The sequence below is a fragment of the Lucilia cuprina genome, chromosome 6, assembly GCF_022045245.1.
Source record: "Lucilia cuprina isolate Lc7/37 chromosome 6, ASM2204524v1, whole genome shotgun sequence".
NCBI lineage: Eukaryota > Metazoa > Arthropoda > Insecta > Diptera > Calliphoridae > Lucilia > Lucilia cuprina.
Window position 1 is genome coordinate 34,997,482 of NC_060954.1, and position 15,969 is coordinate 35,013,450.

General features: G+C 30.4%; 1 protein-coding gene across 18 annotated transcripts in view; it reads right to left on the reverse strand.

The window, feature by feature from the left end:
• The window catches only part of LOC111688914 (trichohyalin), a 111,606-nt gene that overhangs the window by 76,238 nt on the left and 19,399 nt on the right, over window positions 1-15,969 (reverse strand). For 16 of the 18 annotated variants that reach the window (XM_046954457.1, XM_046954456.1, XM_046954472.1 and 13 more), the window contains exons 3-7: window positions 14,365-14,636; window positions 6,584-6,700; window positions 6,162-6,335; window positions 5,826-6,085; window positions 3,975-4,221 (exon numbers count right to left, since the gene is read on the reverse strand). In XM_046954457.1, the coding sequence (XP_046810413.1) occupies window positions 3,975-4,221; window positions 5,826-6,085; window positions 6,162-6,335; window positions 6,584-6,700; window positions 14,365-14,497 (931 nt within the window). In that variant the 5' untranslated portion in view covers window positions 14,498-14,636. Of the gene's footprint in view, window positions 1-3,974; window positions 4,222-5,825; window positions 6,086-6,161; window positions 6,336-6,583; window positions 6,701-8,987; window positions 9,176-14,364; window positions 14,637-15,969 lie in introns of those variants that run through there. The other 2 variants (XM_046954466.1, XM_046954465.1) reach the window with 2 other exon arrangements.

The following is a 15,969-nucleotide window of genomic DNA, read 5'->3' on the forward strand; positions in this document are numbered from 1 at the left end:
TAAATACATATATTTTGTTTAGAAATTTTTTTAATGATGTTTTCGATTAATGGCAATGCAACGCATATTTGAACATTTTTAAATATCTATAAAATAGGTGTTTAAGCATAAAAGTGAACATTTTAAAAGCAAATATTTTATATTACTAAATGCTCTTTAATCCTTCATAGCCGCAATTACTGATTTTGGGGAAGGATCCGAGATATCAGAAGTCGCGCATAGAATATGATGTTGAATTAAAAAGTCGTCTAAGAGTGAAATATAGCTGCCGACAAGCCACATTCACTGATATATGATATGTTACGATCGGACCTAAAATGGCGGCGTAGTATATAAAAAACAAAAAGGGCGGTATTTCTAGGCGTGGCAAAAAAATATTTTTTATATTTTTGGAAATGTTATTAACATATCTTTAATCGTAGGGGGTGACTGACTCAACTTTTTTTTCGACCCACCCTAATGTACATAAAGTTTCGTCAAGTAAGTTTGACGAGATTCGTTCTTTGCTAATGGTATTTTCTATGGATATTTTCGTTTCTGAGTCATTGTTGTAAGAATTTTTGATCAATTCTTGTATTGCTTGCGGGTCCCTGTAGCTAAATTCCGTATGTCCAAATTGGTTTTAGTCTTAGTCTCATACAGGATGACTTTGCAGTCAAGGCTTAACTTGTATTGATAGTTGATTGGCTAATGTATTTTTAAAGATTTCAGTATCACATGGAATATCTTAGCTTCAATATGGCGACGCCAAATAAGACGTCTATTCAAGTGGATACCAAGGTATGAGACATGATCAGACTGTGGGTTGTTCAAATTCTTCAGTGTCAGTGGTGGGCAGTTTTCTCTAATAATTTGTATTATCCAGGTTTGTAACCACAACTCCATACGTACGAGATAATTATGAAGGTTTCTTAATGATACATTTTAGTTCACATGGAATAAAGATGGCTGTCATCTGAAATGTAGAAATTATTACGTCGTTGCTCATAGGCAAATCAGAGATGTAAATTAGGTAATGTGTTGGTTCTAGTATACTTCCTTGTGAAACACCAGCATTAATTGCATAAACTTTTGTCACATAATCGCCGTACTTTTCCCTGAACAGTCGATCAGAAGGTAATACGCTAGAAAAGCATGTGTACTAACTAAGACCCTTATGCTAGACCCTATCAAAACCTTTTTTGTACAAAGACTCTTCTATCCACACTAGTTAATCGATTTACTTGCACCATCAAATTGGTGTTCTGGCAATAAGCTAATAGCTCTGTAGGATGGTGCTAACGTCAAATCCTTTCCGGGCTTCGGTATCATTATTATTTGGGAGATTTGGGGAAAACTTCAAGAGACAAGATTGCATTTAATGCTATAGTAAGTACAACAATTGCCACATTTGGTAGGTTTCCAATCAAGGAAGGTGTAACTCTTTGATTCCGAAGCCTGTAAAGGATTTGACGTTAGTATCATCCTACAGACCTGGTGATTTTTTTAGATTAAGATTGTCCTTAATGATTTTCAGCACATCTTCGTGTCTTATTACGAATGTCTCAGAGTCTATTGAAAATAAAAAATGAATTGACTTGCAATAGGGACCATAATTTGTAAATCTGAAAAACTTTAAAGGCTACTTTAAACCCTCTATAACCATTCGTTTTGTAGTAATATATGTACATAAATTTTATAAATTATATTCCGTTTAATATATGAATATAAATTTCAAATCACGAATTCAGGAAGTATCAGACATTATTATCTTTGTTTTGATCTCAAAGAGAAACTTAGTCATGAAAATTGTAAATAAAACTGCCACTGAAAATATTGACAACCTCAACAATTTATTAATAAAAATTGACATATTACATTTCACCATTTAGCCGTAGTGCATGTTGCGTGTCATTAATAAAGTAAAAAAACCAAAAGCTTATGTTTAAATTAAGTTTTTAATGAATTTCAAACAAACTATGTATATGGATATTTTAATGGCATTCTAGTGCACACTTTATGAATATTGAAACACTAATGGATTTAGGTAAAATGTTAACTTTAAAACGCTACTTGAACAAGTGCAGCAGATTACTAAAATAAAACTCTTTATCATGCTCTTAAATATTTAATTATTAATCAGTAGTCATAATATGAAATTATTGAATGTATAAAAATTTCAAAAGATTTCTAGAGCGCTACACAAAGATCCATTATTTCAATGTTTGTCGCAAAAATACTCCCAGTTTATTTCATAAAAAATATTCCTAACAAAATAATAAAATAATTTTTTATACAAAATTTGTTTAAAAAAACCTTTGATTAATTGCTATGAATAAAGACGTTATTTTTTAAACCTTTAATAAAAAATAACAATTATGAGTAAGACCTTCAGAATATAGATCTAAATCTGTTATATTTTTTTAATCCTATGTAATATATCATTCTCTCTAATAAATTATAAACTATTTATACATTATTTAGTGGATATGGCTAAAATTCCCTCGACTAAAATATTTTCTCCATTTTCTATAAATAACGCTTTTACTAAATAGTTCATAGCAGGTACTCCACTAAAAGTAATGCGTGTTGCGTGCAATTAATTATTAACGCAGGCATGTTTAAATTAATAAATTTTCCATAAATCAAATTTTAATTAATTTCATGCAAACTAAAAATGCTCTTCATAAATATTAAGTTATTATTGTGTATTAAGTACTAACTGTCATACTGTTGATTTGTACTAACGGAGTATTTGTAAAAGTACTTTCACAAACTATTATCATGTAAGTAATTGTTATGTACTGTAAAAAACCTTAAAATGTATGTAACTCATTTTCAACAAAGTGGTAAGTTAATCAAAAATGTAATTTATTTTTGTAAAAGGTAGGGACAATTATCTAGTAAAATTAGAGGAAAAATTAAAATAATGTAAGCTTTGACAGCCAGTTTGTTCACAAATGACTAATGGTCTCTATTGAGGACTTCAAGGATAGATTTTATTGTCAATTGTGATTGCGGTTGTAGGGGACAATTCTAAAATAGTTTGCCGAGGACTGATTTTTTTTATGAACTGAACTAGAACTGATCTAGAACTGAACTAGAACTGAACTAGAACTAGAACTGAACTAGAACTGAACTAGAACTGAACTAGAACTGAACTAGAACTGAACTAGAACTGAACTAGAACTGAACTAGAACTGAACTAGAACTGAACTAGAACTGAACTAGAACTGAACTAGAACTGAACTAGAACTGAACTAGAACTGAACTAGAACTGAACTAGAACTGAACTAGAACTGAACTAGAACTGAATTAGAACGAACTAGAACTGAACTTAAGTAAAACTGAATTAGAACTAAGCCACAACTGAACTAGAACTGAACTTAAACTTAAGTAAAACTGAATTAGAACTGAACTAACATATAATATTTGAAAATTTGTATAACCGTTATCTTCTGGTGTGGAACTATCTCTTTCTGTCAATACAACATTTCTGTGTATCTAGTAATCTAATCTTCCACATAAACATTGATTACCAAATGCCTCTTTGGAATGGCGCAAAACTCTTGTTAAAGCCATCCATATAAAAATATTCCTGTTTCTGTCAGTGTAAAAGTCATGTTAAGAAGATTGGCCTTACATATATCTTTTATATGTTATTAATAAATCTTTTATCTTACTAAATTTCAATTCAATCATTATCCTACTAAAAGTCTTGGTATACAACATTTATTCTACATTATCATTTCTATTGGCATATGTACATACTTAATACATTTATGTTGATATTTTTTTTTCAATAATTTTAAACTTATGTAAACATTTTTAACCTCAATTTTATTTATGCACAAACAATTTAAATATTAATGTTCAAATGAATAAATAAATACATGTGTACACTTGAATGTACCTTAGTGTTTAAGCACAACTGAATTGATAGCAACATTGGACAAAAAAAAATAACTCAGAGTAAAAGTAAACCCACTACTTACCCATGCCTTTGGCCTGCAACATTTCCAATAATTTCTTAATACTTTCATCGCGTGCAATCAAAGTTTGTTTTTGTGTTTCGACACGACATTCTAAATCTTTAATTGTCTCGCGTAAAATGCTAATTTCACGTTGCAAATGATCATTCTCAGCATAAACAGCTTCAATTTGCTGTTGCATCTCTATATTTGGCTGACGCATACGTGCACGTAGTTCTTCCTCTAATTGACGCACCAGCATGGCTTGTTTCTAAAGTTGTTGGAAAAAGAAAATAAAAGAATACATAATGTTATAACAAGATTCTTTTTTTACAAACAGTTCATTAACTACAACATATGTTTGTAAATAAAATTACATAAAAAATTATTAAAAGATAACTCATTCTGTAGATTACTAGACGAATCACAAGGTACTTTAGTTAGTAGCGGTTTGGATTATCTTAACGTTTTCTTGCGGGAATTAGAAATTTAATTCAATTTTAAAATCGAATTATTGCAATATTGTTGATCAAATATCTTATAGATTCTAACAATCTCTAGTACAGACTAATGCTAATCCTGATATTGGCGTCGTAGTTACAAATAATGTTAGGCAATTTGAACAAGAAGAATAGAAGAAAGCATCAAATCAAATTTAAAAAAAATTCAGATAAATATTTTGAAAATAAATTTGTCATTTGGAACAAACTCTTCTGATAGAGATAACATTTATCAAACAAGTTACGTACTAAATAAAATATATTACACAAATACAAATCATAATGGTCTCGAAAGTTCTGGGGGTCAAATGTTGCCATTAAACTCCAATAAGCTTCAAAAATGTATTAAAGAGGTTGGACCTACATCGGTTAAGGTGCAACTGACTGAAAATTAAAACGTTAACTCCATCTATTGGACAAATTATAAACGTTACGGGGTCATTCTTATGATTGCTGGAAAATAACCGATAAGCTTAAAGGTCACTGTAAATTTACTAACCATGCTAGACGTCTTCTATATAATGAATTCTCTAGAACTTATCAGAATGAGGATGAAGGTAAAACAGTGACCCATCTGCTTTGTAACTGCCTAGCAATAGAAATGACAAGAAACCGAACATTAGTCGACAGAACTGAACTAGAACTGAACTAGAACTGAACTAGAACTGAACTAGAACTGAACTAGAACTGAACTAGAACTGAACTAGAACTGAACTAGAACTGAACTAGAACTGAACTAGAACTGAACTAAAACTGAACTAGAACTGAACTAGAACTGAACTAGAACTGAACTAGAACTGAACTAGAGCTGAACTAGAACTGAACTAGAACTGAACTAGAACTGAACTAGAACTGAATACCAATACTTTCAGTGATAAGGCAGTTGGTTTGCCTATCTCTTTTGCGTCCGTCACCTCTTCTATCTTTTCTTTCACTATCTCTATTTTCTTGACGCAATCAGAAATTTGTTAGAATTTTAAAGTCTAATTACTCTGGATGTAATCATCAGAATACGCCAATGCTTTAAGTGATAAGGCAGTTGGATTGCTTATCTCCTTTTTGTCCGTCACCTCTTCTATCTTTTCTTTAACTATCTCTATTTTTCTCTTCTCTTGAAGTTTCTCTTACAAAGAGAACAACTTAGATCCTAGTAATGCTGTGTATGGCGACCTGCCAATACCAAACCCACATATTAATAATTACTATTTGTTATTATAGATTTCGAATGCCTGAACTTGGCTCCAGACGTTATGTCTTGCCACTATAAATTGACTTTGTTTCTAATGTTGAGACTTATACTCTTGTTTTAAAAATTGGAATTAGGGAATTCCAATCAACAAACATGCATTCTATGTACATTATGAATAATACTCACTTGGTTTTCAGTACTTAATAGTTTCAATTGATCATTGATTAAACTATATTTAGCACTCTCCTCCTTGCGCAGCGCTCGCTCTTTCTTCAGTTCTGGCGACCAGAATGTCTTAATGCTGTGCATGGAACTGCCAAGTTTTTGATTTGTCAACTCGAGTTCACGTTTAAGTTGTGCCAATTCCCGTTGTAAATCTGTATTCTGATGTTGCAAATCGCCCAGATGATAACCACGATCCACTGTAGGCATACCGGTATTAAAACCTGCAAAAAAAATTTATAATAAATATTAGATATTTTATAAAAAAAAAACTTATTAAAAAGTATGTGTATATATTACCTAAAGGATTTGGACTCTGTCTAGCTGAACGTCCATACAATTCATCCTCTAAATAAAGGCCTCTTTCGAGAGATCTATCACGGGAACGATCACGTGGTTCACGTATGGGTATGAATTCACGATCATGATGATCTACTAATCCACCTCTATCCAATGATTGATATCTAGGGGCTCCTAAACAAAGTAAAATAATTTAATTTAATTTTAGTTTTAAACTATAAATAACAATGTTTTGAAAAACACAGAAATTTTATTAGAGAAGTAATCCTAAATATCTTTAAATGAAATACTAATTGCCCTAATCATAACAATTTTTCAAAGTTTTATTGAACAAATTTTTTATAAAAAATTGTCTTATGAACCTGTGATAAATTGTCATGAATAAGACCCTAAGTATTTAACTTTTTTAAATATTAACTTACTTGGATAGTCCAGTCCATGTGACATTACTGGTCTACTGGCACTACGACTCCTATGATGTCCCGCCCCCGCGGGACTTGTTGGCTCATCCATGTCTCTGTAGTATGGACTGCCCATTGCTGAAATTCATACAATTATGGTGATGATATTATGAGGATGATGGGTTGATCGGCTTGGGTATTTTTGAATAAAACAGTGCAGGGGGATTTTTGTATTTTGGAATTGCTAGTAGCGTTTTAAATTGAAAGCTTTCAAATAGTAAAACCAAAAAAGAAACAAAACAAAAATCAACTTAAGAATAAGTGAAACTTATAATTTTAATAAATAAATTTATAGAAACTTAAAATACAAATTATAAGTTGTGAGTGGTGAGTGTTTAAGTAGTGAGTGTTTAGTGTGTGTGATTGTGCATTAAAATGTGTGACACTTTAAAACCTTTTAGGAAATCGGTTTGCATGTACTCACTGAAACACAGTTCTTAGTGTCGATTGTGGTTATTAATTAAAACATAATAGTTCTAACTGCCAGAATAACATTTTAAATTAGAAATTTCGGGAATAATTAAACACATGTTAAAACTCATCTTAAAAAGGATAGCTCGATTGACTCGGTTGCAATTGCTCGAAGCTAAAACTTGAGCAACTAACGTAAGTAAAAATTTAAACAACAGATCTATAATTATTTATCAAATAAGTTAAGCAACCAAAGGCCGCTTTTAAGTATTTTCCTTATGAAAAATTTGATTTATGTAGATGACTGGGTATAATCTGGTTATAACGGTGATCGAATGCAATGATATAGGTTGTGACTTATTTGAAATGGGCTCAAACTAACTGAAAAATTCAGTCTTATGAAATTTTGGTAAGACCGTAAAAGGCAAAAATATTATTATACAGAGTCCATTGGAATAATTAGTCAGGTGGCAAGAGAATACAGATCAAGGTTACTGTACATGCGGAAGGAGCTACCAATACTTCTGGTCAGACTATAAACTGGTGATGATGAAATTTATCTTCGGTCTTTCCTTAGAATGATTTGACCTGAAATCAAACCAGAAAGCCTTGTAATCTGTTACTACTGAAACCGAAAGCACAGAGGGCAATATTTCGAACTTTATCTTGTTTTCGTTATTGGAAAGAGAAGTGAATGTTGATTGAAATAGTAATACACAATAAAGTCAATAATTCTGGAAAATATCGGTACTGTTCCCGAAACAAGTTGTCAAGTGTATATGATGGATGTTGGGGTATGCAGGCATCACCCAGTCGTCTGCAGTGCTGGGTTAAGTGATGATGTATGTAAGGTATCTTAAACAAGTGATACCATTGAATTTTCCATCCCTGCTGGGGTATGTTTAGGGTCTGCACTATTTATTAGACATTTGTCACGGTGTTTTCTTTGTTACTCAAACAAGTCCTCGGTATATTTGAGGGACTCTTTTGTATCTCGGAATTTACTTAATGGGGCAGCAATGGTCACAGTATTTAAACAAAGTGCATGTATAGGATCTAGCAGAATCACATTAAAATTGCATCCGTCGTGTAAAAAGCACAAAAGGGTTTGGGTGAGTCATCTAATAATCTCGAAGATGTTCACTTATAGAACTTATGCGGACTTAATACTCACAACGGCATTCTTCCAGTCAGAAATCAATACTAAGAGCTGATAGTCGAAATATTTATGGATCTCGTCGGTATTCCCCCAGGATATAGAAGTAAAAAGTATTGAGTCTGTTATTGAACACTTGAGGAGACGTATTATTGATCTAGGGTATGAGATGAAACCTATGAGCATTTTAAGCGACTGTCCTCCATTAGGGCAATTATGTGAACTGAACTTTTTAAAAAGTTGCACAGGGGATATAAATACAGTCGTCATACTTAGTATCTCTCAAATCAGGTCTAAAAACGAACAAACTCGCAGAAAAGTGTGTTGCTTTTGTAAAAAAATTTTTATGAAATATTATAGGAAGTATCTAGAAATCGTCAAAGCCAACAAAATTTGACAAAGTTGAGTATGAGAGAAATTTCATATATGAATCCGGTCAGTCAGATTCATTTAAATTTGGACATTCTAACGATATTTGGGCATTGAACAATTAGATATAGTGAACAATTAGAAATGGTTTACTAAAACATTCAAAAATATATTTCTGATTGATATAGGTAACATCTGATAGTTTGGAAATGGAAACATATTTCCTTTGTAATTAAATTCTAATGACGTAACATATTTCAATACTAGAAAATTCTGCTTTGATAATGAAACCGACAAATGGTGAATTAGTGAATGAGTACATATTGCAATTAAACTCATAAAATAATGAATTAAAAGCAGTGCAGATTGTTGTTGTGTGACCATTTTTTGCAACATATTGTTATTATTATCGTTTTTTTTTTTTTGTACCATAATTGCAATCCAGTTTGAGGCTTTTAAAATGTTAACTTGTCAAATGAAAAGCACACGATGAGTATTCACCTAGAAAGGTGAATCAACTAACAACTACTAGTGTTTGTTGCTGTTATAGCTGCTACGGCTGCTACTGCTGCTGCTTCTGATGTTTCTGTTGCTGTTAGAATTTTGTAACTATAGATCTATGTTATGTTACACATTTATTGTTGTAGCAAAAACATTTGACAGTGATTTTGTCATTTTGTGTCAAGTGTTTTTCAGCAGGTGAGTGTGAGTTTATTTCATTATTTTTTGTGTTGTTTTTAGTTCAAAGTGAGGTTGGTTTGTGTATATTTTTTATTGTTTTTTGTAGTTATGTTTTTTTTTCAAATAAAAATGTGTAAAAAATGTTTCAAAAAATAAAATTTTTTTATTAAAAAAGCAACAAAAAGAAGAATGTTTCATGCGCATGCGTGATGTAAGATAATAAAATTAGTTTAGGATAAATTTGTTAATTTGCACTCTTAAAATTAAAATTATTTTAGTTAGTTTAAATTTTTCACAAAATTATAAAATAAATTGCAGCCTTAACGCATGTTTCCTCTTATTAAAAAAAAACTCAAATAAAAATATTGACTGTTTTCGTGCATTCATTGTTATGTATTTAAACTTAAAATTTAGCTTTTATTATTTTTTGCCAATTCCACATACTCCCATTTTGCACTTTTTTATTAAGCAAAATTTGAGAAAAAGAGTTAATTTTTATGTTTTATTAGGTATATATTTTAATGAATCTTGGAATATAGTTACAATTGATATACCAGCCAATTTTGGTGGATAGTGATTACTTTTTAATTACATTTGTATTAATTACAATTAAAGCTTTTCAAATTACAATTATTTATAATTTGAATTTTTTGACTTTAATTTTGGTACTACAAATTGCGATTGTAATTACAATTAATTGTAGTTGGAAATTTTGTATTATAATTACAAGTTATTGTAATAAATTACTGCTCAATTACACATTATAAATAATTGTAATTGCCAAATCTTCAACTATAATTACACGTTTATTGACTAGATTAACAGATCTGTTGATGAGTTTGTTGCCTTGTGAGTTAGTCAACCTAGACTTTTGACTTGTATTTACTAATCATTTACCTACTCGACTTAAACATTAGTCTGTAGTCTTTGAACTATTAATGTAATAGACAGCAAAAAATGCGACTACTCCATATATGTTCGTAAAGAGTACTTCTCAAAGGACTAGAACGGCTCCTAAACTAAAGAATATATTGACTATTCTATGGAATAGCCTATTGACTATCGACAAAGATTCAATGCTTCCGAAAAGAACAGTGGTTTCCATTTAGGTCTAACCACCTGGTCGGCTCAATTTCGTCTTTTGTCACGGATATATGTATTAATGTTTGAACTTTTGACTATTTTATGGACTAGTATATTGACTGTTTTATACATATATTACTGAATGAACAACTTATCAGGACTAATAAATTGATTGATCAGTAGAGTTTTCTATGGACTACAGATCACTCTACGTACTGTTCTATGAACTGATCTTTGATCTAGTATATGAGCAATTTCATATCTAGTGTCCCAACTCAAAAAAAATTGTTTTTAATGAAATTTGAACCAATCAATGTATTGCATCCAATAGTACTGGATATTAGACCAGAAAAAATTTTTCAGCTTTATCGGTCAAAAATTGCCGATAAAATTAGACAATTTGCTCATATAGGGTTTTATTCAAATAAGTGTATTAGTTAGCCGATTGGGCTTGGCAAAAATTTTCCAAAAGTTGGGTCACTTGACATAAAATATCAATTGACTTTTTTATTAACTATCTACTAGACTATGGACAAGTATAAATAAATAAATAAATAAATAAATAAATAAATAAATAAATAAATAAATAAATAAATAAATAAATAATAAATAAAAAATAAAAAATAATCTGTAAACTATTTTATGGGTTAGTCTATTAACTAGTGAACTGACTGAACTAATTTTTTGACTAATCGTCTGTGTATTTTTAACAATTAGCCTAAGTATAGTCTAAACAATAACCTAATCTTTGTTTCAGTTTATTAATAGGTCTATCTAGTAAATAATTGGCCAATCTATGAGCTACTCATTAAAGTCTCTAATAGAGAAGCTTTTCTTTCTAATTGAAAATCATTTCAATTACAATTTTTGTATTATATATTCACCATAAAAATTAACTCTTTTTCATTTATAATACAAAAGATTTTATATTTACATAGCAAATAATGGTATTTTTAAATATTTTAAAAAATAAAAACATTTTTTTTAACTATTTTCGAATATTTGCTAACAAATTTGTTCATCGAACAATTTCTTTTGGTTTTCAATTGTTTCGTTGTACAATATAAGAATCATAAAACATGAATATGAACTAAAATTATTTTTATACATTTTTATAGTTGAGCGAATTTTCATCATCAAGCATTTGAGAATTTTTTTTTAATAAAATCTAATCACTTTGCAGTAGGTACTGTGATGACTGCCGAAACAATAGAAACATTTGCTTAAGGGAAGTTCACAGTTTAAAGATTTATATGAAACATTTTAATTTAATTTTCATTGGAGACACTATCCAAAAGCGATAAAGTCATAAATAAGATAACTATACTTAATTATGCTGTATTTAAGTAGGGAATCGTAATAATTATATAAAAGTATATTCCCAAAGCAAATATTTTTTACTTCTACTGCCAAATGTTTTAACAATAATTTTCGCGCCTGCTGACACTTAACATTTTAAAGAAAATTCTAAACTACATTCTTATGAATATATTTTCCATTTTCGCAAAAAACAAAAACTAATGGCAGCAATTGTTGGCTACTGCTGCTAAAACAACTGCAATCGTTAATATTTTTATATCATTTCTCTTTTTTTTTTATTTACTCAAAGATTTTAAAAAATCCATTTTATTTCGAACGTCATAATGCTGTTAGCATGGCTGATGGAGACAAATAAATTAAATTTTTTATGGAGTCAGAAAACAGCAGGCCACAGAGATTGCGAGCAAGTAAATGAGCTACTGAGGTTAAATGTTCGGCAGCCAGTCAACTGGGACTTTGAGGCAACAATCATGTTATTAAAAAGGGAATATATGGAAAATTATATATAAATAATTTTCCATATATTCCCTTTTTACTACTAGTAAAACTTGGAACCGACAGTTTTGTTCGCGTTCTGCTGTCAAGCAGCAAATGCTTGTGGATTCGCAGAATAGCAAGAATTATGTAGCCGTCATATAAAATCACTAGCGCCAAGAAAGCTTATGAACTTTTTGGACATCATATCAGAAGAATCAACCCTTTAAAAAACGACTTCTTATAAAGCAGTCAAGGCATCGAGAAACCAGATGATATTTATCATTGCCAGCCTGGGAGGAATAAGGGTTTGAGACGCACTACTTAACAAACTGATATGAGGTAAACATCCGAGGGTTGATTGTAAAATTGTTAGGTATTACGTCCAACAAACTGAGTTTTTAACCATCGGACTATCACTATATTAGGTTTTTGTTTTTAACAACAAACATCTTCTAAGACAACGAATGCACTACAGGCTCAATATTGGCGTTCGTGTGCTTTGGTTTTAACCCGGTCCTCCTATCAATCCTATATAACAAGCACTGATGAATAAGATAAGACCTTGTGTGTTACAATAGAAAATTCTAAAGACATTCTATAGAAAAGTCTTTAGATAGGGCTAAAAACTTTCTATAGAAAGAGATTTTCTGTATAAACTTTTTTACGGAATTTCTATAGAAACTGTTCTAAAGAAAGTCTAGGGACTTACTAAAGACAGTTTTTTCATATAAAAGATTTAAGAACTTTCTACAGAAAAGTTTTTTAAATAAAAATCTGAAATCAAGAAGTCTAGTGAATTTATAAGGGAACGTTTCTATTAAAATGTCTAGGGACTTACTTGAGAAAAATTTCTATATAAAAGACTACAAGCATTTTTTATAGAAACGTTAAAATTTTCTATAGAAAAGTCTATACAGTTTGTAGAGAAAAATCTAAAAACCTAAAGAAACTTTCTATAGAGACTTTCCATATAAGCTTTTTTACAGAAAAGTTTGGAGGCTTTCTATAAAAACTAGAAAAGAAAACTTTCTATATAAAATACTATAAAACCTTTTTTATAGAAATGTCTTCAATTTTCTTTAAAAATATCTACGGAGTTTAAAGAGAAAAGTCTAAAAACCTTTTATAGAAAAATCTAAAGTTATAAAGTCTTAAGACCTTCTGTATAAACATTGCCATAGAAAAGTCTGAAATTGTTTTGAGGAAAAGAAAATAAAGACAAAGTTTTCTATATGTAATAAGCGTAGAGAGAAGGGAACCGTCACCAAACTAATCCAGAGTTTGATTCTCTTAAAGCTCATAATTGTGACTTCTGCTACACATTGTGATGCCTTCGGAGTATTGACACTTTTTGGATATTCTTCAATGTTTGTTCAATGGCTTGTTACACTAACCACTAATCTACTAGTGTTCTAGTTTTTTAGATCGAAGATTACGGGTTCGATTCCCACCTGAGGCACTGGTTAAGAAGTGCGCAAAAGGCCCTATAGAGGGCTGGATATATTTCTTTAGATTTGATGTAACTAACTAACGTTATTTAACTTTTGGCGAGGTTTAATTCATCAGATGACAAAGTCAGTTTGAAATTAATATCTTTGCCAAATAAATTTAAAATTAAAATCCTTTTTAAGACAATTGAACTTGAGTAATTCAAAGTATGGAAATTTTCTATAGAAACTTTTCTATGGAAGTGTCTCCGGACCTTGCTATTTCAATTTGAGTAAATCATTTGACACAAACATCTCTCGAGGTCTTGAGAATTACTCTTATTCTTTATAATTATTGCAAATATTCGAAAATGTTTCTGTTTTATCATCTTTGCTGTAAATTAAATATTTCATAATATAACTACAATAAATTAAAAAATATTATTAATTATATATAAATAAACAAAAAAATAGCATTTTATTCAATCCAATTCAAAGCCAAATTTTCTTAATAAATGTGGTGCATCGTCATCATTAGTATATATCATTGATATAAATATATTCAAATTAATCATTTAAAATATATTTAATATATACAATCTGCACGATAACAGACATATAATACTTAAAACTAAACCTATGTTATATCATTAAATCATATTTTTTTCGGAAAATTTCATATAATAGCTAAACTATAATTGCATTTGGTAGTTTAGTTATTATAGTTCTATTTTAATCATTTTTCTTTGTTTTTTATGGTTAGTTTAAGCAAAATATAAAATTAATACATCAACATTAAGAAAAGTATATTCATTCACCTAAAGGACTTCCACGTGTACCGTAATCCCGTGATGGTGAACGATCAACTGTTGGCAATTCCGTAAGTCGTCTGTTACGACCCGGGCTACGAACACCAGAGCTTGTTACAGGATTGTAATCGTCTCGTGACATAATATGCCGCGGTAAAGCCGCGGTTTAATTTCAATTTGAATTTCTTCTATTGACCACCGAACACTGGCAATTTCGAAATGATTCGATTACACACACTCAACTATTGTTTTGGATTAGGAGGTGAGTGTGCATGTAGCATCTGCAAATGCAAAAAGAAACAAAGATAGAGAGAGAGAGACATAGATAGAGAGACTTAGTTAAACAGAATTATATTTTAATTTAAATACATTTTGGCATTTATGTAAATTGTTTAACATAAAAATTAAGAAATTAACTCTCAATAAATGGTGATTGACGGTTGTGGTGGTGGTGGTAGTGGTTTGGAGGTGAAAAAAACTAAAGTGCATTAAAATAAAATGTGCTCGGTGAGAGGTTCTAAATATGTCTTAAATTGTTCATATTTTTATTTCTTTAATTTCAATTATTAAGTAAAGATGATGTGTATTTTCAAATTAGAGAACTGGATTAGAATAGTTTTAAGGGAAACATATTTTTCACTAGTTACTTTAAATGTGTGTAAATATTAATTTTATGCTAAACAATTCAAAAAAGAAGGATCGTACTAAAAACAAGAATTCATTCAGTTCCAAATCCTTTGACCATAAAGGTCAAGAGTTATGCTTCCTTAATTGACTTATTCATACTTAAGGAATAGCTCCCAAAATAAACAATATTTTTTTAGAGTGTGTTTTCTTATAATATAGTCAAAAACATTTTTCTTCAATCTTCTCGATCAAAAATTTCGTAATTTTCATTTTATCGCAAAAAAAATAAATAAAAATAGTTAAAATTTTTGTTAGACTTATAAATATAAATTCTGAAAAATTCTAAAATGAACCAAACTAAATGCCTAACAATTTTTCAAAATATTTTTCTGTATAAGATAAAAATTGCGACAATTTTGAACCCATTGCGATAAAATTCAAAAATATTATGCTTTTGTGGACCATACAAAATTTGTTGAGACCCATTTACAAAAAAATTTTTCTAATAATATCCAGATTTTTAATTGCTTCAGCGCTGGTAGGGAACTTATGCGCCTTGCAAAAATATGGAAACGATAGAGAGGTATTGATGCATGAGATTCTTAAAAAGTCGGTTCTTCGGCATACATTCTAATGTATGTACCATTACTCAGGAGACCAGTACTTATCCAGAGCCTGGTATTGAAAAATAGGTTATGGATTGGAGGCCTTGTTGGTTTGCCTTATTGGCCTTATTTCACGGAGGTCTTTTTCAACCATTGGGTGAGCTTCTGTGACGTCTCACCACCGCTCCATTGTATATCCATTACGTATATGCAATTTCCGACCCAGTATACTTGCACTTTGCTCAAGTACTTGAGCTATCTAAACTCTGACCATTGCTGCCCCATTGCTTAATTTCCGATATGCAAAAACATCTCAAACACACAGAGTGTTGAGTCGGCAACAGACCTTGAGACGTAATCGGTAGACCGAAACAGGGAATAA